The sequence below is a fragment of the Poecilia mexicana genome, unplaced genomic scaffold (assembly GCF_051168715.1).
Source record: "Poecilia mexicana isolate PSO_F unplaced genomic scaffold, ASM5116871v1 scaffold_4, whole genome shotgun sequence".
Classification (NCBI taxonomy): Eukaryota; Metazoa; Chordata; class Actinopteri; order Cyprinodontiformes; family Poeciliidae; genus Poecilia; species Poecilia mexicana.
The window spans coordinates 5,657,973-5,682,412 of NW_028263373.1; the positions used below are offsets into that span (position 1 = coordinate 5,657,973).

Below are 24,440 nucleotides of genomic sequence, written 5' to 3' on the forward strand. Positions count from 1 at the left end.
TTGCGTTACTGTAATGTGATACAACCTGAAAGTCAGAACTGACAACAGTGGGATGAAAGTATTTTAATGATCCAGCCCATCCTGTCATCCACTGTCACTTTGTTAAAACTAAAATCTGCTCCCTCTGGGTTCATTAGGCTCGTCTTCATTGGCTGAGCACAAATCCTGACTGCTGCTGTAAATGACTGAATAAAATCCCAGCAGATAAAGAAGCTTTAATCAGACTTTATTACACATGATACAAACCAGAAACAGGGAAAAAATGGTTCCTGAAATGATTAAAATTCCAAAGATGCTCCTGTTTCATATTTCCAGCCATCTCTCATCCTTGTTGTGGGAGAATATAAATGGCAAATGACAGACAGGAATGATAATTAATGAATGGCATGCATTAACTTTAACCTTTAAAAACATGCCGCTGCGCCAGTGAGCGCGATAATAATGCAACACTAAACTTCTAAATTGCAATAAAAGCTCATTAAAATACACATTTAATTCTCTGTTTTCATAAAGTGGAGCAGATAATACGGAGGCCTGGAGGGGACATGGGGAAGCATTTTTCTTTTGCGTTCCCTCGCAATTGGCAAATTCACCCTACACACAGTCACACATGTCAATTAAAAATGTCTCAACAAACTGATTTTAACTTGATTTATTCTTGCTGAAAAAAGGCAGGAAAGTGGACCAACAATCCACAGCTAAGAACCGGAGGTGAGTTTCCTCTTTCTGACAGGAAACGCATCGTTTAAACTCCATTTTCAGATATTTTACTGGAGCATTCAAATGAACCATGTTTTTAATTTGATTTCTGTTGATCGCTGAGGATGTTTGACCTACATTGTCAACATTAACAAACAACTCCAGCATGAATTTGGGTTTACAGAAGCTAAATAAATTATTTACCAGGAGATCCAAGCTCATAGAAATAACATGGGTTAGCTTGTTGTTAGCGATAGCATCGTTATCGTAGGCTAATTACTTAAAATAGCATTGCAGCCATCTAATGCTGCTTTTGAGCCTAAATGTTTGACCCAATCTGAAACTAAATGATTGTCTTCTCCAGGCTTTTGAAAGCTTTCCTCCGACTCTTGAGCTCCAGATAGTTACTTATGTCGATCGCCTCTACGCGATTATAGGAGAAATCCATTTCCTGACCCCCGTCTGAATCATCCAGCAACTAAAAGATAACGCAAAATACAGAAATAATCCCCCATGTCCCCTAAGAAAACACCCTTCCAAGGTGTAAAAGTATTTTTCAGTCCCATTTTGTGACCCGTTACAACAAACAAAACTGAACTTTTCTCATTTTTATGAAAAAAGAAAAACGTAACGCTTCACACAAGAATATTTACATAAGATTAAATGTTCTCCAAAACAAAAAGGACCACTTGCATCGATTTAATGAGCCCTGAAATCTCATACATAAATGATTATGTGGTGCGTGTGTAGTGTGCATTTCTGTGTTTATGGCAAAACCGCTGCAAACCACACATGCACCCTGTTTGCTGACTTCGCAGTTACATGTGTTAAATGCAGCATGATTAATGGACCTAGCAACAAGATTAGAGGGAAAACAGGAAGAGCTTCAAGAGCAGAGGGAAGAGGCTCAGCCTACGACGTCCCATCGTTTGCAATTACAGCCCTAAACATGTTCGACGGGAAAATAATCCTTCTATTAATAACATTGATCACTTTATAACTCCCTGATCAATTCCTCTGCTCTGAAATTGAGCTTAATAATGTGTTAAGTTGAGGACCTGAACGACATTCAGGAGTTACAAAGTGAATCGGTTCTGACCTGGAACTGATAACTTATCACAGTTATCTTTATAATGACTGATAGCAGCAAATATAACAAGCTTAGCGTCTAAGGTGACATTGCCTTATCTTTTTTCATACTTTAAAATGCATCCAATTACAAGAGGACATCAGTAAAATTTTAGATAAAGCCAACAGAATAAATATTGAGAATCAAAGTGAGGAGTTATTAATTGCCGTATTATTTCCCTAACAGGCCACATGTACCGTCTGACTTTCATTTTAAAGCCAAACTTCATCATTTTATTGTAACTTTCTGTTCCTTGGTAAAGTTTCTGCTCTCATATCCAAGCATTTTGTCATTCAATTTGTTTATTTTAGCTAATAAACCAACATAAAATTTAATGTTTGGGCCTTTTGTCTCATGAAATGCAACAATATTGTTAAGGATTATTGATTACAATTCATCAGCAGTGCTGCACACATTGATATTGTGATTTGATATGTTGCTATCAAAGAACATCAGTGCATCACTCAGTTTTTTCCAAAAAAGATTGCACTATATTACAATAAATTCAAAAGATTTATATAAAAGTAAGTATTTTCTGTTATAAAATTCACTTATTTGTAAATAAAATAAATTCAGATAAAGAATGTATTTATTAATTTAAATACAAAGATGCAGAGTACCCAAGATGCATCTTAAATTTACATTTTGTTTGTGGCAGGTGACCAAATTTAAAAACCAAGGCTACCAACGCCACATTTGAAACATCTTTCATGCATCTGCTGATTTTATTCTACCTGAGATCAGAAATTTGTTGTATTTTTGATAGGACAAATATCTAAAACTGCAGCTGATATTTGTGGCTCTGTGGATCTGGAGACATTGCAGGCGATGCGTCTGCTGTGTTTGCAGATCTGCCCTCAAATGCAGCTGCCAAAAAAATAAAAATAAGAAGAGAAACTCCCCAGAACAGGAAACAAAGCTGCAGATTCATTTCCAGGGATTTTCTGCTGGTTGAAACTCATTTCTCATTGAGCATCGATTGACAGCTCGCCTCATGCCAATCAGGCGTAACATTATGATCACCTGCCAGACGTTACCAAGACGCCGCCGACGGGTCGAGGCTCAGATCCGACTCCGGTCCTGAAGGTTTGCTTCGGCATCTGGCGCCGAGACGCCAGCAGCATTTCCTTTAACTCCTGCAGGTTGTGAGGTGGGGCCTCTATTGATCAGACTTGTTTGTTCAGCACATCACAGACACTCAGCTGGACTGAGATCTGGGAAATTTGACAAAATCTCAAATGTATTGATGCCCTTTAAACTTTTCCTGAACCATATCTGCTTTGTGGATAGATTGCAGCGCTGAGAGGTTGCAACCCTCAGAGAATATTCCCTCCATGAGCCGATGAACCTGCTGCGATGCTTCGGCTGGAGATTTGTGTCAAAGACTGAATGCCTAAAGCATCACCCTGCCTCCACTGGCAGCACTGCAAAAACACAAAATCTAACCAGAAATGGTCGAATTTGCACTGCAAAAACACAAAATCTAACCAGAAATGGTCGAATTTGCACTGCAAATATTTTAGCACTCTTCAAGTAAAACAAACCAACTTAAAAGTAACTTTTCAGCAAGATATAGAGGCTTGTTTTGTGTAAATAATTACCTAGTACTGATGAAAAAGTATTTGTTCTGCTGGCAGATAAATTAACTTATAACATGGGAAAGATGTCTTGTTATAAGTTCAATTATCTGTCAATGAAATAAGAACTTTTCCATCAATATTAACCCTTTAACGGTCACCCACGGAAAATGTAATGGGAAAACGGCACGCAGGCGTTGGGCTGCAGGTTAAGGAGTTACTGACTTAAAACAAGTCTCCTTATCTTAATAAAAAGTTACTTTTAAGTTAGTTTGTCTTATTTCAAGTGTACTGAGATATCTGCATTAAATACTTGGTAAGATTTGGTGTGAAGTTTCCAGTGCAAATATTTTAGTCCCTTAGAAATAAGCAGCAGGATGAGCGGCCGTGTCCGCCCCGGCCTCAATGCTCCTCATTTTATTTTATTTTCTGGTCAGCTTTCTATTACTCCCATCTCAATTTAACACATAAAGTCTCCCGCTCTTCCCGTGTCTGTGCCCTCTGTCCCTTTTTCAGCTGTTGTAAACATCGAATCCACCGTTAAACTGTCATAACAGAGATTAAAAAAACGTTATATTTCCATTGGCTGATTTTTTCACTTAGAACAGTTAAAAATTACTGACTTAAAACAAGCTTATTTATCTTGCTGAAAAGTTACTGTCCAGTTAGTTTTGTCAAAGAATGCTAAGATATTTACACTAGGAAGTGGAAAAAATACTTGGTAAACTTCTGTGTTTCTGCGGTGAGGATAATTCGGCCGAGTTAAATCAACGCTGTGACGAGTCGATTTGGTTCGTCTCAGAATCGTTGTTAATTTAACTCTTCGGTTGTTTCAACAAGAAAGAAAATCTTTATTTGGAGACAAAAGAATAAAGTAGTCCATAAAAAAAGAAAAAATAGAATAAATCATCAAATAAAAGAAGGATGCAGCCGTCATAAAGCAGACAGCAATTCTTCCAATGTTTAAAAAAGCTATTGAAAAAAGAAGTTGAGAAGCTTCAACTGTTTCAAGTGTTAATTATTTATGCAAGAATTAGAAAAAATAGGATGTAAAAAAAATAAAAAATGAAAATGTCAGGTTCTTTATCCATACACTGCAAAAACACAAAACCTTACCAAATATTACTGTCTAGTTTCCAGTGCAAATGTTTTATTACACAGGAAATAAAACAAAACAAGTAACTTTTCAGCAAAATATAGGAACTTGTTTTAAGTAAATAATACTTTTAATAAAAATGTACTGGCAGATTATTTCACTCAACATGGGAACAATGTTTTCTAAACTAAAATAATCTGCCAGTGAACTAGAACCTTTTCTTAAACAATATTAATAAATTATTTACTTAAAAGAAGCTCCTACATTTTGCTGGAAACTTACTTGTAAGTTAGTTTTGTTTTATTTCCAATATAAGAAAACAACTAGACAGAAATACTTGGTAAGATTTAGTGTGTATAAAGAACCAGACAACTTTTTCATTCTTGGGTTTTTTACATCCTATTCTTTCAAATTCTGTCTTAAATAATCAATCACAATATTAACTGTGACTCCAATGTAATAAGATACTTGGACTAGAAAGAACACAAAGCAGTTTTTGTATTTTTCCAGGTTTCCCTCTTCATTTCTGTTTGTCTTTCAAATCCTGGCATAAATAATCAATCATTAGTGTGACTCATTGTGGCTGATACATGGGTTCACATGACGCCATGATTCATCTGTGCAACAAATATTATAATTACACCATAAGGTGCAAAGCTGGAAATGCAGAAATCGGCTTTAATATGAGAGTAAAATCTGATTTCGGTGTCGTTTTACCTGCGTTAGCCGCTCCAGCCTTTGCTTCACCTCCTTCAGGGCAGGATCTGTGTGGCGTATAGACGTCTCTGGATTCTCCTTCTGGGCTTTCAAAATGCTGCCAACAACGTGACCTGCATAACTACACACACACACACACACACACACACACACACACACACACAGTTTGAGATAAACATGCATGTCTTCCTGCTACAGTTTAGCTGTGCATGTGTTGCTTCACTGCCCCGGTTCTAACACGCTCATGAAGCACATGACGATTCACTTTATGCACAAAATATACAACTTGTTCCATCACATCAAACACAGTTTCTGGAAACTTGCACCAGCCATTACTGCAACCGGTGATTTTCTCCTCCTGGCCTTTGATCTGAAGCTGGCACAAGCTTTAATTTGAAGACAACTCTGTTTTCCTAAAATGGAACAATTCACATGACGGAGACTTGTGGCGAGGAATGCAGGTATCGACAGCTGGGAGAAAACAGACGGTTTTCTCTAGAAGGTTCATGTAGAAACGCTGAAGCCGCTGCTACTGAACGGATGAGTCACACTCACATGAAGGCAGCAGACTAATCTTTTTCTCACAAGTCGAATTGTGAGGATGGATGTGTTTTCAAAAGCTGAGCGTTGCTAAGCTCTGTTAGCTGTAAAATGAGTCACGGATTAAATTATCCAGGAGGAGAAACCATAAACAACGTATGTATTGTGAGAATTTAGTTCATCTAAACTCCGACAGCTTTACTGTGTTGCTAATGTTGATCCAAATGCACAATCCAAACCATGCGACAGAGTTCTGTTTAGGACTTGTGTTACAAAACGACAGTCTTATTTTTACCTCCCAGATGGTTAGATTCACATCAAAAACACAAAATCTTACCAAGCACTTTTTGTCTAGTTTCTAGTGCAAATATCTTATGATGCACCAAACACGTTTTGAGCGTCAGGCACGTCTGGTTTGCGTTTATAGCGTCAAGCGTTTTGATCGTTGGACGCATCAAGCGCATCTGATGCTGAAGTTGAAAAATCTAAACTTTCGCCGCTCAACGCAGAGCGTCAACCAGCCCGTAAAGGTGCATTTTGCAGCATGATCTCAGAGAAAAACTAATAAACGGCGGATAAACTAATTGTCGCTGTTTGTTCTCGTCCTATAATCAACGTCCTAATCAAGTTATGACTGCAGAGACAGGAAAAGACAGGAAAAGAAAGGACCTGGAAGGACCTGGAAAACGACAAGTTATAACTTTTACTACTTGAGAATATTCCCCCACATCTGAGCTACCCAAATCCATCCAGCAAAAACAGTGAGTCACAGGAAATAAACGTTTAACAAACTTATTTATTTAGACGAAATACGCAGCAGACAGTAGAAGAGGTCGAAGGTCACGTATGAAAAGGAGTCTCTTCTCAACGTCCACAGAGAGTAATTTTGACGCACAAAACGCGTTTGGTGTGAACGCACCACGAGTTCACCTACAATAAGTCTAAACTAACTTACAGGCAACTTTTCAGCTGATAATAATTAAATTATTTCTTAGTATGGATGAAAAACGTATTAGTTCTACTGTCGTATTATTTCATTATAACGTGGGAAAAATATTTTGTTACAAGTGGAAAAACCTGCGAATGAAATTAGTACTTTTTCATCAACAGTAAGGAATTATTGACTTAAAAATTGCTCCTATATCTTTATGAAAAATTACTTGTAATTCAGTTTTGTGTTTTTTAAGTGTACTGAGACATTAGAAACTAGACCAAAATTAATTGGTAAGATTTAGCTTTTGCAGTGTCTCATTTTGATTAATGCTCTGATTGTATAAATGGGTAAATTAAAATGAAAAGCTATTTTCTGGTAGCCTTGTTGTCACTTATGAAGATCCAAATACATCCTAATTACCTAAATAGCATGTTGTAGTATTTACATCCCAAAGAGACAAAAAGGAACTGATTAATAATTGAAAGTTCATAAATACTGTAATTAAATATTATTTAAAAGTAAAACTTATTGCAAATAGATTCCAGCCCAATTATTTTTGGCATTGCTTTTTGGTAAATAAATAAAAGATCTTATGATTAAGATTTTTTAATGAGTTTCTATGGTTTTTACATTGGTTAGTGTTTCCATTTTAATTCTGTAGAAAATCGTATTATAAATTATGTTTTTGCATCACTGAATAAATTAAACTTATGTATACATCTAAAAAAATTCAGTGAGAATGCGTTACCTAGATAAAAGGATAATCTATTTTAATCTATTTGGCTCATTTTCAATATTTGCATCTTTTAAGGTTTTAAATTTCCCAAAACAAAATTATTTTACTCTACATTCTTCATTCCATGTGACGGTTTTACATAAATACATATTCTAGTGGATGTTCAATAAAGAATCGCCTGAGAGTGTAAATTTCTCCATTTCCTGTAATTTTTGATCATCTTGCAGGCGGATGCCTCATCCTGCAGCGGAGCCTGCATCGCATCATTTCGCCTCTGTAGGGTGTCAGGGTGGGTGGATCAAAAGAGACGGAGTGAGTGAGAAGCAACAGAGGAGAAGTTTATGAGTCACATCATTTCTTGTTCCAAACCAGCTTTGCTCGCTAATACAATCAGCCACCAACTCGGTAACCACACAGTCCACGCCCTGCACTACACAAACACGATCTGGCTATGGCAACAAGGGGATTGTGGGAACTAGCGGCTGCATCTGATGCCAAAAGATGCTGCAATGTTGAGGACCGGGTCCTGCTGGTCTGGGATCAGACAGAAACTTCACCCAGCACTGAAAGCCTTTAATTAACTCCCAGATTCTCTGTTTACAAAGATCGTGTTTCTCAGCAAAGGTCTTGTTTCCAAATCAGACAAAGTGTTAATGTTCTGAGTCCAGCTTTGCCTGACAGCTGCCTACCACACTTTGGGTCACCAGAGATTAAAATTATTATCCATTTGAGCGAGTTTGTTCCAAAATAGCTCTGAGCCAACGTCTCGCATATCAAATCTAAATCTGAAAACGGATAAAACTGAAAACTCTCATGGGAAAATTAGAAGAGTTGGAGAAATAACAGCAGGCAGCGGCTCAAAAACGCAACAAAGCAGCATCAATGCATGCAGAGAAAGCTCAGCTTGTAGTCAAAATATATCTGGCAGTCATAATTTCATCACTTTATGATAATTATTGTTTTCCCAGTGAAAGGAAAATCGGTAAAGGACAAAAACTCTCAGATTTGATCATGTTGTCAATAGGAGAAACTATTGATTTGTGCCAATGCAAATTAAGCCTATATATGAATAAACAGAAATCATTTTTTTCTTTCATGCACTACAAAGTGCTAATTCTGGAGAAAAGGAGATAAAATACCAACAAGCTGGATTTTTGTGGGTCAAAATTATAATTATAGACTAACTACGACTGTTTTCTAACTTTTATAGGAATAAGTGAACGTGTTTGGAGTTTACATGTTTCTTATCATCGAGACCAAATATTATTTATATCTTTTGACCAAACTACTTTTCTCCAGAAGGAATTTGGCTTTTTCTTGCAGACAAATTTAAGTAAAAATTTATCCTGATTTCTATCTAACTATGCCAAACAACTGACAAAACTGGCTTATATTAAATATTTGTTACATTAAACCAAACCACATGAGATGACAAGAGTCTTAAACATTACATGTTTAACATTTTTATTAAAGTTTAAAACTAATATGACATTCATTCCCTGGCTGAGTGTGTGTAATCTGTTTCTTTGGTAAAAGAGGATGAAAGCTGAAAGACTATAAAAGCTTTTTCTTTTTAGAAATTACTTTATTCAAGGTCTATTTTTCAGCTCATCCTTCAGCACTGAGGCAGTGTTTAGCAAATAAAGAAGCAAAAAACTTGGAGCTTGTATGAAAGATTTTAAATTGTTTGTTTTTCACACAAGATTTGGTGCTTAATAATTAAGCTAATATTGCTGGACGTATTTGTTTTAAAAATGAAGCATTTTCTCTGCAGATTAAAGATGTTTATTGAAGCTCATTCCCATAATCTCAGATTATCTCAGATAAAAACATCTAATATTGCTATATTACATGAAACCTCACATGATCAGACATAACCCTTATATGAAAATTGCAAAGTAAACAAAAAGGATCCATTTTCAGCAAAGTCACCATGGAAACTGCTTTCATGGCCTGCAAAGAGATATCAATGAAAAGCAAAAGATCAGGAGGTGCATCCTTGATCATCTCTGCTTGCTTATTGAGTCATTTAAGTTCTGCATTTCAGTGCAGCACTGGGAAGAAAGGAAAACAGGAAATGATGTGCAGCGGAGCGATAATAACAGGATGCACGGCTACATGTGAACGTATTAACATGTGTCATGAAAGGCATGCCCCCAGCAGGGGAGCCTGTAAAACCGATGACAGCGGAAGGGGGAGAAAAAAGCAGGAAGGAAGGCAGAAGAGAAGAAACAAATAAAAGAATGAATAAGAGATCTATTAAAAACCATATTTTTTCTCCTCAGGGAAAATCCCAGGATTCCTGAGGCTCCAGCAGATTTCAGGGATCAGCTTCAGCCTCGCGACCACAAATACTGAAGTATTTATTCACCTTTTCTGTAATCCTTATTAAACTTCAGAATGCGTCTGTGTTTATCAGCCGTAACTAACACACACACACACACACACACACACACACACACACACACACACACACACACACACACAGTTGATGAGTTTCAAAGACGCACTGTAAAACATTTCAGCCGCATTTAGTTGTGTCTACTATCTTCTACTCTGCAAGTCAAATAGATTTAGCAAGTTTTAGATTTTGAACCTGAATGTGTGAGTTTGTGAAACCTCCTATTGTTTAATGAACTAGCGTTTTTAAGTTTGCACCTAAAAAAAACTGAAAGAAGAAAAAGACAACCATTTCCCAGAATGCTTAGCGGCATGTTTTTGTATCTAGAGATGGAAGTGCGTTACTTTGATCTGACTCTTGTGTTATTAAGGAAAATGTTGATTTTAATGTCCTGTTCACACTAAAATTCATTGTCAGATCAGAAATTCTGTTCATGCAATTTGAAACAAGAATTTTAATTGTTCTACAGTAAAATAAGTTGTTATTTTAACTTAATATTGTGAGTTGAAAATAATAAAACTCACAATTCAAGATTAATAAACTTAAAAAACATCGTTTGGACAACTTCTCTCTTGTTGTTAAATCAACTTCATGAACTTTAATTTCTGAGTTAAAACCAAAGCAGTTTTCTTGTTGACTTAAATTGCATTTTTAAGGCATCAAGTGGACTTTTATTTTCAAGTTAAACCACCTTCAGATGTTTTAAAGTGTATGACTTTGAAACTACAGAAAGACACAAACCTTTTTTATTTTTTCTGAAGCTGCTTTGAATTTGGTTTCATAAATGCAGACGTAATGAAGCAGCTTTTTGATGTAGAGCAGAAGACTGCAGTTTTTCAGCAAGACATTTGTCAGCAGACAAACATCAAAGGGTTATTATGTTCCATAACAAGGCAACCAGCCGGCTTAATTGTGAAAAACGCAACGGTGAGTATTTTAATTTTCTCCTCTAATGACTCTCAGAGCTCAGTGGTTAATGGAGCCCAAAGGCCCGAAGGTGGAGGCAGCAGAAAGTCTACAAATTAGATCCTTGTAATCAGGTAGTGAGAGGAAAACAACTTCAGCATCACTTATTTTTACAAGTCGGTGCAAAAAGTGCAGCGGTGCAGAAAAATAACCGTTTCCTTTTCTTTTTTTACATCATGTAGTAAGGTTTCCATTTTACATTTAAATGTTAATTTCCCAGAGAGAAACAAGAAGGAGTTTCTAATTCGGTGACCTTTTTAACACCGAGGCAAACGCAGCAAATGGAAATGAGTGTAATATATCATTCTAATGCGATTAACGATGTCGTTTTCTTTAATGTTGTAGATCTTTAGGAAACAGCTGCAGATCAAATGCAAAACCATCAGAGCAGTAAGATACCGACACTGCATCGGGTTCACGTCTATGCAAGAAAATTAAACTGTATAACATTAATATTTTAAGCTAAGCTGATCCACATCCAGTTTATAAATATGAACGCTACAGATGATGATTTACGCTGTATTGATTATCAATCCCAAGTTTTTGTCAGATAAGAGATTATGGAAATTGCAACACAGCAATGCATTTATTTTGCTATGACTACGCGATATGTTATTGCAAAATCAATGATTAATGAAGCAGAGGGCCTTGAGCATTGACAGTGAAAGGCTAATGAGGGGTGAGGCTCAGTGGGTTCGACCCACATCCCTAATTTCTCAGACTTTTCAGCAGATATGAGCGAGTTACATCAACACACATTGGCTGAATGAGAGTAAATGCTTTTAAAGACATCAAGTATGAAGGAGTTTTTCTGTGTGTGTTATTTCATTTTAGTTATCTCAAATACAACAAATAATTTAATAGTCACTATGAACCTTTTAAACTCTGACCAACGGTATACTAAAGGGGCGGTGTTATGTATGTTAACTCCAGTTGTTATAAAAATCCAAGATATATCAAATAAGACTTAAAAGACATTTGACTTTGCAAATAAACGCCTTGAAATTGGGCTTCCGTCTCTTTAAAAAACTTTTGCTATTTCTGAAGCTTCACCTATGGCACGTGTGTCAAACTCGAGGCCCGTGGGCCAAATCTGGCCCGCCATAGCTTTTCATGTGGCCCTCTAGGTTCTAGACTAAACACTAAGTGTGCTTAAATATCATGCTATCAATCAAATCAATGCAGGTTTTATCTGTTTACTGCCAAATTATATCAATCAGTCCCTGCAGATTCTTGGAAATAGGTACCGGCAGCCAATTTTTTTTCTTTAGATTTTTGGTACTCTAAATGCATTTTTCTACTAAGTGTATTACCAGAAAAGAGCAGAAAAAATTTCAGCCCATTATCTCTAACGGTTTTTGAGATTTTGGGGGTTAGGTGTACCTTCCCACAAACGCACCTTGGAGTAGAAAAAGATGTGGTTTTTGAAAGTCGATTACTCAAAAAATAAATCAATTTAACACTTATTTGTAATTACATTCTTTAAATAGATATAAATTATATTCTAAAACATGAAAATGTGCAGTATAATTAGCTTACTTTAAAAATGAAGGTTCTTTAAAAAATTGAATTTTTAAAATAACAGAAATTTCAATATTTACCCTGACAGCAGAGATGGCATGTTTGGGATATGATATTAAAAAATATATATTGAAACTAAGGCCCAAAAGCCATTTTTCCCAGGCTGCTATGTGATTTTAACAAGCCCAATTTTTTGTAGGGGTCTGGGACAGTCAAACAAAAAATTATTTGGCTGCAAAAATGCTTCCTAAGCTAATTTGACCGACGGAACAAAATTTCAAAAATAGACAAAATTGAGTATTTTTTGACCACTCCTCAAATTTGTATCTTTCATTGGATTTCAATGAAACTTCTTTAGTACAAGTAAATTAGGTTGCTGAACATTATAAAGACATCCATTTTTGGCTACCTTCAATAGTTTCCTTAATATTCCAGGTAGGAAAGATGGATTTTGAGGCGTTTTTTAAAAAATTCGTATTTTAGACAATTTTTGACTTGCTCCAAAATGTTTGTTGTTTTATGCGTTTCATAGAAACTTCCTTCCTAGATGTCAATTAGGCTGCTGCATCAGATAAAGACATTTACTTAGGGCTATCTTCAGTAGTTTTCTTAATAAAGCTGGCACAGAAAATATAGATTTTTCCTTTTTTTAATGGAAAATTCACTATTAGCGACCATCTGAAAAAGTGCCAAAGAAGGTGCCATTTTTCATAAAAATGGTCTAGAGTTAACTAGTAGTAGTCATCATTCACTGAAAAACAAGAAAGCAGCAATGAATATTCTCAATATTAAATTTTTTTAAGCTTTACATTTGAGCTTCTACTGAAATTAGATACCCTGATTTTCTTTATTGCTCACGTTGATTTTGATTATAAAAATGAACACATCTTATTGTTAAAAAAAACACAAAATAAAACTAATAAACATGAAAAAACACCATGTTCATTTGTTTATTTTTTCATCCATGAACTGTCATGTCGGATGTTTTTCTGTACACAGACATTGGGAAATCGATCGATTTCACAGACTCTCGTCTGTGAAACCTCGCACGTTTGTGCTGCGATGTCACCAGACAAGTAAAATTAAATAGTCTATAAAAAGAGTCCGATATGAGAAATGAAGTAACAACGTATCTTTAATAACTAGCATGTATAATGAGCATTGATATTTTTGTTTCTTAACCGCTGGTTGTAGCGTAAGCGGCACACTAATGAAAAAAAAAAAAAAATCCGCTCCAAGACCGAACCCATTTCTCTGAGAATATACAATCAATATTATTTATTTTATTGACCAGGTATCTAAATTCACACATATAAGCTCCATCTCCTACCACTCCGTTTTGTATTTTAAGCGTAAGCTATATAGAAACCCAGCTAAAAACAAGCAGCTTGCTAACAGGACGGCGAAGTTAGAGAAAGCCCGACCAGATCGGCAGAAACCGCCTTCCCACACCGGATTAAATAGCTGCAATCACATATCAAAATAACGCTAACTATTATCTTTACATTACTTTAAAGATATCTGATGTAAGAAGGTGTGTCTAACTTACCCAAGTATGGATTTAGTACGTCCGGAATAGAGCAGTGATCCGAACAGTCAGCAGCGTCCACAGAAGGCGGCTCCATTATTTTATGCTAGAGGGGCGACGTGCCTTTCGTTGATGATATGCTCGGCGCGTCACGCACATTGATTCTACAAGTGTGATTCCTGTATTATATTAAAGCTAACAAATTAATCTTTATTTTGATACCCGGTTTGTCTGGTTTATTTTTTATAATTCGTTCGCTATTTGACGAAGTTTTGATACTTTTATGATTTACAAAAAAACTAAAAAAATAATCCTTGACAAACCGGGTATGTAGAGAAAGCCTATAGTTTAAGGTTTAATATGATATCACTGTTGACTCATTTGGTCATATGTTCGTGACGCGCCAACTGATTTTCTTGAACTATGTGTCAGGAGGGGCGTTCGAATTAGCATAAATAATGCGGCTTTTCGAAAAAATTATGAAAATTACTGGGAAATTTAAAGTGTTTAATTTGCTTCAACATACATAAAACTGGTATCATTGGAAAGGAAAATCAATGAACTTTAACACAGTAGTGTTGCTTTTGGAAAAAAAATATTCTAAAAAGGACTTTTGATGGTGGGAAGTTAGGGGATTTTCTATGATCAGCGCGCGTTCTCTCCCATTCCTGAGTGGAAAGAGCGTCGCTGCCGGTACCTATTGGAAATCCAAGGAAAATCAACAAATTTAGATTTTTTAGCAGCGTTGCTCTGAGAACAAGCTCATATTTTGTGTTTGATAGCCCTGAATGATTTTATCTAACTTATGCATTTACAAATGTAGGGGTGTTTTAATTTACTCCTAACCAACAGTTGTATTTTTTCTTATATTTTTACAGAAAAACATTTTTTAAACTATGGATAATGAGGAAACTAGAAAAGGTTGGAGACAAAAGAAAGCAAAGTACCAGACTGTGAAACACATGCTGTCTCTCTGAGTAGACAAGTGGAAAAACTCTTTTGAAAGTAGATGTTTAAAAAAAATGAACAACTCCTGAGTATCATTATCACAAGTGATAAGCTAAAGCTAAATAATAGGCTTTAAAGAAAACAAATCCAGCAAGAGGAGATGTTTATTTTAACTTCATATGAGAATAAATCGTATCAAAAGCCTTTTCTTCTGCTCCCTGGAGCGAACAGGAACCTGTCAGGCCTTTAAATGGGCTTTTTGGGCAGATTACAGATGGAACGGCTACTGGGTGTTTGACACCAAATGATAATACTGCAGCGGCTGTGCCACAGCGAGATGTGACTATGAGTGACATTTAATAAGATCCGGACAGCGGCGGACATAAATCACCCGTCTGACAACGCCGCGCTGCCGCAGCCGTCGGATTCTTCAAGGCTGCCGGTGGCAACGAACACAGACATCCATCCCTGACTCCTCCGGGTGTCTCATCCACTCCGAGCGTTTTAAAGTGTTTGACACAAACACGGATTTACAGAAGAGAAGAGAAAATAACGACTGAGCGAAATTTTGTCATTTCAGCATCTCTGCTATTTAACTTCACACACATGCACCCATGAACCTTTTTATTTATGTACAACATTACAAACATCTGAAGCATGCACCTGAGCTTCTGGTTGTGTTTTGGATAGTTCCTGGAGACTTGGCTTCATATTTTATATTCTCTAAGTTCATCTCCAAACCCTGAACTGAATTTTATGATCATTTGCACATGTTCCTCTTTAAGCAGACATTCCTGAAATATGATGAAATCTTGCTTTTCATGAAGATAAATGTAGAGTTGGGGTGTGGCAGATCTTTAGGCGAAAAGGACAAACTCGGTTTGGGATGCTGGTGCGATACTGCCCCCTACTGGAAGCAAGAAGCTATCACAATAGAAAATGAGAGAAGTCTCACTTCAAATGTTTAAATTTAAGTTCTGCCCCTGGTAAGCACCTATATACATGTGATTTTAGCAATCAAAAGAGCAGTTTGTACCAATTATTACTGAGAAGCACATGAATCATCTTCAATATTTATTTATGTTACATTTTAAAGAAAAACAGAGAATTATTTAACTTCTGCAAAATGATATCAGGTCTACATCGTCTTATCTTTTAGGGGATAAATAATTTTCAATAATAAAAAAAAATAATAATACAAATACTATATTTATGTCTCCCTATGTGGCAATACTCAGATAAGATTTCAATTAGGGTGTGTAATTCCTGAAGAATAATTCACAAGATGTTCCATAAAATCTCCACATTTTGGTTCTTGATGACCTAAATACTTTAGTTTATTTACATGTTAAAAATTATTATGTAATGGAAACTCTATTACACATTTTTTTCCTAGCTTTCTCTATTGATATCATTGTTTTAACCAATAATGTGCTACTAATACTGAATAGATATGCTCTGTAATCGGATGGAAAAACATTTAAAGGGTCCTTTAAGGTTCAGTTTTTTGGGTTCATCTGAAATTTATACTGTTTCCCCCAATATGCAGTACTTAGAAAAAGCTTAATTCAATACAAATTTACAGCATAAATATTTCAAATACAAAATATAAACAGACTCTTTACTGATTCATTTCACTCTACATGACTTGGCTTTGTGTATTTTTATTTTCCACTGCAAGGATCGAGTGTTTATTGCAGCAGCGTCATAAAAAAACCCAGCTGTTAGACACTAAATTCAGGAGAGTTAAGAAACTTTCCATCTGCATTAAAATGTTTGACATCCTTTCAGATTAAAAAAAGCTCCACAAATTAGTCCATCAATAAATAAAAATCCCTAACGGGGCTTCTAGAGCAGGGGTGTCCAAAGTGGGTCCTGGAGGCCCGGCATCCTGCATGTTTTATTCTCTCCCTGGTTTTACACACCTGCATCAAATAATGGCTCATTAGAGGCCTAAGCAGAACACTGACTTGATGAGGAGGTTGTTACAACCACTAGGGAAAGAACTAAAACATGCAGGATGCGGGCCCTCCAGGACCAACTCTGGACACTCCTGCTCTAGAGTTTTCTTTCTGTTATCTAAAAAATATGTTTAAATTGGATCTAAATGTGAGGAAATTATGTAAAAGATTTTCAGCACGTTCATAAAAACCTGAAAATCTGCTGCAGCCTGACTTAGCAGCTTATCAAAGTATGTATGCTAAACAATCAGATACGTAGAAAAGCCAGCCTGAAGCAATATTGACTTAAAGCTACAAAGCTTTGAAGTGAAAGGGAGATTTTATGAAGAGAGTATTGAAGGCGTCTGTGCAGAGACTGTATGAAACACTTCAGAGAAGTTCATTTTTATGCCATTAGCCTTTCAAGCGTCGAGTCTCTTTGATCAGTTTGGTTTCGACTCAACTGACTCAAACCTTCGGCTGTTTTGATGTTAAAAGAAGAATTTGCAAAGAGAAAAACAAACAAGTCAAGTAAAATTCCTCCGTTTCTTGTTTCAGTTTTGCATTTTGAAAGTTATAAGCCCAGATTTTGGTAGTAACTTTTATCCTCTCTGCTCTCACAACTGGAACACTTTAAATTTAAGAACTGTGAAGTTTTTACTTTATTTTTCTGACATACAAACCACTGTGTAGCCCGGCCAACACGGTGGATAAATGTCGCAGACCGAAGAGAAAGCAACGCCAGATCAGCAACCAAACTGGAATCACAGCCATTCCACTGAAAATTCAAAAATATTTTACAGATCCCAAAGGGAAATGACGAATTATTACAGCTTCTCCAATGTTGATCAGCTGCTCCCTGTTGTAAAACACCCTGTTGCTATGGTTACGCATCACCACAAAACAGCAAAGTGTGAAAAATATCGCTGTCCAAACTACACAAGAATAAGCAGTTGTCCAAAAAAAACATATTTTTTCTCCCCAGAAAGGCAGGAATGAAGTTTTGAGAACTAAAAAAATAAAAATCTCAACCAAAGTACAGAGCTGCTCCAACGTGCTGCGATCCAGAGCAGGTGAACAGGTTTCCTGCTCTTCAGCAAGAGTCTCCAAACTCAGCGAACAGCTCTAACTTTTTCTGCAGTAGGAAAAAGTTAAAGCCAAGGTACTTAGCTTTCCCAATTATATGGTGTCTAAAATATCTGATGATCATGAATGAACATCCAGCAGAGGCCTCAGCAGCTCTGTAGTCTGGAAGAAAAGGCAACGTCTTCTCTTCTCCTCCATCATCCAGTCTCAGACTTTCTCATCATTTACTGCCATCCAGTGTTTCTTCTCACATACAGATACTCTCACCAACGCAGACATTTGTAAGTGAAGTGGGTCAGAGGGCGGTGGAGATGAATGGAGGCCTGAATAGACGGACGAAGAGATGAATGGATGGTGGGATGAATGAATCAGTGGGTGGATGGATGGACGAAGGAGAAGAAGATGTAAAGAGGTCAAAGAGGCTCAGACTGGCTGCAGTCCAACTCCAGCCAAAAGCGACATCTCTTCTAGTCCGTTGAGAGGAACAAGAAAGAACACGACGACAGACGATTACTGAAGCTAAACCTCCTAAACATCAGAAACGCTCAGAGCGACGGGACGTTTCGTTTCTGTCGGTGGATTGTGAAGGAAACAAGGATTTTTTTCTCTCCAATAAAGCCTTAAGAAACGTGTCTCTTCATTTACAGAAAGAAATGGAAGTAGTTAGTTAGTTTAGCTCCATCTGTTCATTTTCCAGACCCATTTGGTTGTGAAGTATTGGTACCAATATTCAGTCATCATTGGGCAAGAACTCATGCAAAGAGGATTTGAAGCTCATGCTCAAAGGTGACAATGATAACAACTGTGTCGTCTTGCAGTCCAGCATGTTTAGTGCCTCATAATTTACTTAAGATTTCATTATTAAATTCCACCATGAGACAAAAACAGGCACATTGTGCCTCGGTTGTTATAAAATTGCAAGATATATCAAACATGCCTTAAAAGAAATTTGACTTTGATTTGAAATTGGGCCTCTGTCTCTTTAAAAACTCCTGCTCTTTCTGAAGGAAAGTCTTCACAACATGGCTCCTGTATTAACCCGTTAGCAACATTTTTACCAGCGTTTCACTGAGAAGTAGCTCCAACAACGAGCTCAGCAGAGCTTCAGCTCCACCAGGTGTTTGCTAAATGTGGCTGGCTCGTCTGAAGGAGCTGAGTGGGGGCGGGGCTGCATCTTAAAGGCGGAGCTACATCCACCCAGGCATTTTGCACGCTGTCTGGCTGCCATGGGAGATTAAAGGATTTCTCAAACATTGAATGAAAGAATCAGAGCAACACTCCAGTATATTTTTGATAAACATTATAACATGATATAAACCTCAAAAACTTTGATTTTATATAACCTTCCCCTTTAAAGGACAGGGATACGTGTGTAGTGTGTGTGTGTGCGCGTGTAGTGTGTGTTGCTCCAAGAAGTTGCCAAGGTGGGGGGTGACAGGGGGTAAAAGGGTTGTTAAGGTTAGAGAGTTCATTTTCAGAGTCTTTCTCATGGTGATTACATTGGCAGCTTAAACTGGTAACAGGACAAATGGTCATACACACACACGCTCACACACACACACACACACAAAATACAGCTTAGAACACACTGTCCTGCACACTTGTCATACATGCAAAATGCACGATAACATTCCTCTCCAACATTCCACTTAAATGTTTGTTCAAGAACAGCCTGAGACTCAGAATGAACTGAATATTGAATATTGGTAAATTTCCTTCTATCCCACAAAACTAAGGATTAGGATGATGGCAAGGAGGCATTCCAGCATGAAAGACTTGGAGTTCAACACTGAAGGTAAATCATCAAAATACCAGCGCTAACAGCTAAAAGCTAGCCAGCAGTTTAAGAACGGTTTGATTCGCTCTAATACCAACCAATATTTTTCCATTGATTATTAAAAAGGGTGTGAATAATCTCTGACAGACCATTTCTTAATTAAAATCTAAATTCATGTCTCATTTTGTATCAAGACCCAAAGTCTTTTTAAAATGAATATAATTCTAGATGTAAGATTTAATTTGGGCTTAATTGTAAATGATAAAGAAAAAACATTGTTTGGTAGAATTTCAGCTATTTTCTTCTACAGGAAACTGCTGTTACAAAACTATTGCCAAGTTATTTTTTTTATTTCAATTTTAAAATGTGCAGCATTTTTAGTAAATGTTTGATCCATTAAAAACAGGATAAATGGAGGATAAAAGAAATAAGCAGATAAAAAAACAAATTAACAGCATCTGAAAATCAAAACTTCAGACAACATAAAAATATTTTTTCTTTATTTGTTGCATAGCAGGTTTGAAACCAACAACCTATTAGGAGTCATCTTTTTTGCACAAATATGTCATTTCATGGACTTTTATATGGGAATTTTGTCATTTAGATACTAAGAATAATTGAATTTTCCACAAACATGTTGGAATTACCTAACAGGAAAATGTGTAAATTGGTAAATACGTGAATAATGAATTTTGGACATGCAGGAGTCTAATATATGCATGTTACCATGTGGATACTTACTTTGCAAAAAGCATCACTAGTCAATATCTTTGTTAACTCAAGCAAAAATCTGAAAATGTTGCTAAATCTGTGCTTACCTTACATTTATTTACAAATATGTGAGATGTAGGAGAATGCAGTCAGAAAAATAGTGATAGATGCTTAAAACAAAAGACAGAATAGAACCAACATACCTTTCTACAACATCTTCACCACTCCAGCATGTGTGCTGCTCAACCTCCATTTCACTTTCACAAAGCATTTCTGGCAGCTCAGACAAAAACCACTGGTACCGCTGGATGGAGATCTCAAATTCCCTAAAATAAAAATTACACATTTTGGTGCAAAATCATGCAGACAACGATGGTCAGTTTGACAAATCTAATCCAGTTTATCGACTTGATTGAAAATATTTAACCAAAAGAAGAACTAAACTACTAGATTAAAAACAAAAACAGCTAAAATAGCTAACTAAAAAAAACCTTTTAAAAGTTACAAATTTGATCACTTATCTAAACATAAACACCTTACCTTGATAGTTTTTTCAGGCTTCGACTTTTGTCTCCTTTAGCACCTTTAAGAGGGAATGACCTGCAGCGAAGAAAGGCACAATTCAGAACAAAATATTTCATGTCTTTCCTCTTACCTATCTGTAATTTTAACCAGAAATAAAGTATTGCCTTTAAAGAGTATTAAGTTCCCTTAGACATTTTCCCAAGTTACTCCCCTGAAATTCATCGTGTTTTAATGGAATTTTATGCTAAATAATCTATCTTATAAAACATAATTATGCTGGCCAGAGAATGTAACACAAAGATGTTTTTTTTTTCTTTTTCAGAAATGACACATTTTGGTCAAGGTAAACAAACAGCATCATAAATACCAGACAGGAACACACCAGACAGCAATATGTGAATGTACGCCACACTTTAAAGATTTTTATTAGTAGAAATATCACACATTATTACATAAAACCTCTAGAGAATTAATTAAAATGTGTGGAAGTAGTCTAAAGAAGCTTAAAAGTGTATTTAATACTTTTGGGAGGTGCTGGACGTAACTCACTTCTGGGGATGCGACTGCAAATGGCGGTGAGGTGAAGCAGGCAGAATTACCGCCGACGCCTTCGAGGTGAGTAGCGTTGCCCGGGTTACAGGGTGTATTTGGGATGACTTCGTATCCGTCAGCAGGAAACCAGGTTCCTGCGGCCCACAAACCTTCTCCACCTGCAGAGGAGCAGACAGTTTGCATGGGGAGAGCTGATCTATCTTCAAGAAGAAAAAAACAATACCGTTTCTAAAAATCTTTTCAATTAAAAAAAATGAATAAATAAGAAGTAGCATGTACCAACTTGCTACTGCTTTTTCAGATTATAATTTTTGTCTGTTAAATTAAGTTTAACTTGACTATTTTTTTTAATCTTTGCCTACTTTCCATGTGCAGTTTTATAAAAGTTATCACCAATTTTCTTTTAAGATACATACTATAAGAAGAAACTATAACTGTAAAACCCAAAGCAACAAAAATTAGCTTCATAAAAAAGTGTAAATGTTAGGAATGAATAAGCCAAAGTTACTATTAATCTAAAAGAAAATCGTGGTCATCTGAAGAGAATTAATAATCTAATTGTTTTAGTTTAATTAAAAACCTTGTCATCTTTTCAAAAGCATTACATACATTTTTACATTAAACAAAAAAATTTCCTTTTTTATATATTTATTTATTGAATGTCTATTGAATCCAAAGCCAAATTGAAGTCAGATTATTTGCACAAACCCAGCGAACAGAGCTGTTTCTGATATTATCAAGTGAATATCTAGCATTATGTTAGCATTTCAGTCATAAAAGTGTGCACACTTACGGGTACTCGGCTATTTCAGCTATCCACAGGGAAAAAATTAAACCCCATTTGGCTAATATTTAAATCCAGAATCTTCAAGGCAACAGCAGCTGCGTTTCCATTACAAATGTGCGCAAAACTTTGCCATTACTCCGCTAATGTCTAAAAAACATACAATTTCATAGCGTGAAATGTTTTTAAATGGAACGTTACGGTGGTTATATTTACCAATTAAAATCACACGTTAATAAGTGTACTCAGGCGATAAATCATTAAAAATCTAAGCCGAGCAACGATATTCCAATTACTTCCTGTCGTTTTCTTCTTCGTGGGTTACGCTAGTGGCAACATCCGGTTGTTGATCATGTGAGTGTGTTGTTGAAAAAGTGTTTCCTTTGCAGTTTTGCGAAATAAACCAATTTCAAAACGACCAAAACTATTTTTTTTTCTAAATTGCAGTGTTTCTATGAAGCAAATTTATTTTCGTTATTTCATTTTGCGCATGTGTTGAATGGAAACGCAGCTAGTGGCTGTTATACTATTATTGTGATTAAAATGTTTCCTTCTCACAGAGTTGTTCGATGTTCAGTTAAATTAGGTCGCATTAAAGGTGAAAAAGTTTTGAAATTATTTACCACCACGGTATTTTGTCCCGAATATTGGCAATTCAAAGCGGATGCATACTAGTAATGGGAATTTCGGCTCTTTTCAGAGACTCTTTTCTTGTGGCTCGGCTCCCAAATAAGAGCCGGTCCGGCTCTTTCGGCTCCCAAACGATTCTCTTAGCACAACTTGGAAAATAGGAACGTTTTGCATGATAAATCCTTTTGCATTTAATGTTCCCTATGTGACAAGCACTATGGTTAATTAAGGCTTTTATGAAAACACTCATTCTTACTTTTTGTATAATATTGTAATCAAAATTTTAATGAACAAAAACAAATGGACAATGCATATAACCCACACACTTTCTCCAGAAATGACAGTGGATATTCAATGAAGTGGCATTTCATTCTATGGCACAATTAGCTGTGTGCTTATGCTTGTGTATGTTTGTTTACTTCTCAGGAATCTACTCTACTGAGTCTTTCATAGTTGGATGGTGACTCTATCTTTTCCTCCAACAGTGTGTGTGTGTGTGTGTGTGTGTGTGTGTGTGTGTGTGTGTGTGTGTGTGTGTGTGTGTGTGTGTGTGTGTGTGCACTCTCCTGCCTCTGTTTTTGTGCCGTCTGTTTGTCCACAGATTAGCCACAGAAACTTTCTCATCACTCAGAACCAAGCAGCATTCTGGGTATCGGTTGTCCCGCCAACGACGGTCTTTGTCTGGCACTAGATCTGTATTCACACTCACACGTTTCTGCGAACACACGCAGACTGAGGGGAACCCCAGAATCCCTGAAGAATGAGGCTGTTTTTAGCCCATCTAGGTACAAGCAGATCCAACTGCCAGGCTGAAAGAAACCCACGGTCGTTCTCAGTCTGTGTCCGACATTCAAATGACTCTATTATTAAGTTAATTTAAGCTGGAGTTATTTCAAATTTAAAATATAGTATCTCAAATATTTACAGGAGAATGATGACATGTCCAAATAATTTTCAGTGGAAAAAAATCCCAGCTTTGTTTTGTTTTTTTTCCCAACCTTTTATTGCAAAAAGAAACTCAAACCCAACTGTATTCTTACTGTAGCTGTGATTCGTGGACCGTGAAGTTGTGCGTGTAGTATTGCATCATTCACATGGTTTCGAACTGCCAGCAGAGCTAGCTCCATACTGTTGTGGTTGCTGCTGGTTGCTAAAGTAGCAGCTAACCTTTGGAGCAATACCACCAAGCGTCCCCAGGGGGCACCAAGCTCAGAAACACCCACCTGCAATTAGGGAAGCAAGAAGACAGACATAAAAAATAAAATAAACCTACTAGTTATTAACAAAATAACTTGGCAACTATATATATCGCAATAGACAAGTGATCAATCAATCAAATTTAATTTGTATAGCACCTTTCAGCAACAAGGCATTTCAAAGTGCTTTACAAAAATACAAAGTATTAGAACATACAGTTAACAACATTACATTTTTCACATCAGATTATTGATTAATGTGTCGTGATTAAGTTTCAAAACCAACTCTAACCAGCTGGGTTCTTAGTCTAGATTTAAAAGAACTCCCTGTTTCAGCTGTTTTGCAGTTTTCTGGAAGTTTGTTCCAGATTTGTAGTGCATAGAAGCTGAATGCTGCTTCTATTATCTAGTGATCAATATCAATACATAATATGTTTGATAGAATGC

At 36.4% G+C, this 24,440-nt stretch overlaps 1 protein-coding gene across 1 annotated transcript in view; it reads right to left on the reverse strand.

Moving 5' to 3' along the window:
• Positions 1-24,440, reverse strand: part of LOC106926380 (glypican-5-like) — a 57,685-nt gene that overhangs the window by 21,556 nt on the left and 11,689 nt on the right. The window contains exons 4-8 of the mRNA XM_015001257.2: positions 23,838-24,020; positions 21,381-21,541; positions 20,847-20,906; positions 20,510-20,632; positions 5,219-5,339 (exon numbers count right to left, since the gene is read on the reverse strand). Coding sequence (XP_014856743.2) covers positions 5,219-5,339; positions 20,510-20,632; positions 20,847-20,906; positions 21,381-21,541; positions 23,838-24,020 — 648 coding nt within the window. The remainder of the gene's footprint in view (positions 1-5,218; positions 5,340-20,509; positions 20,633-20,846; positions 20,907-21,380; positions 21,542-23,837; positions 24,021-24,440) is intronic.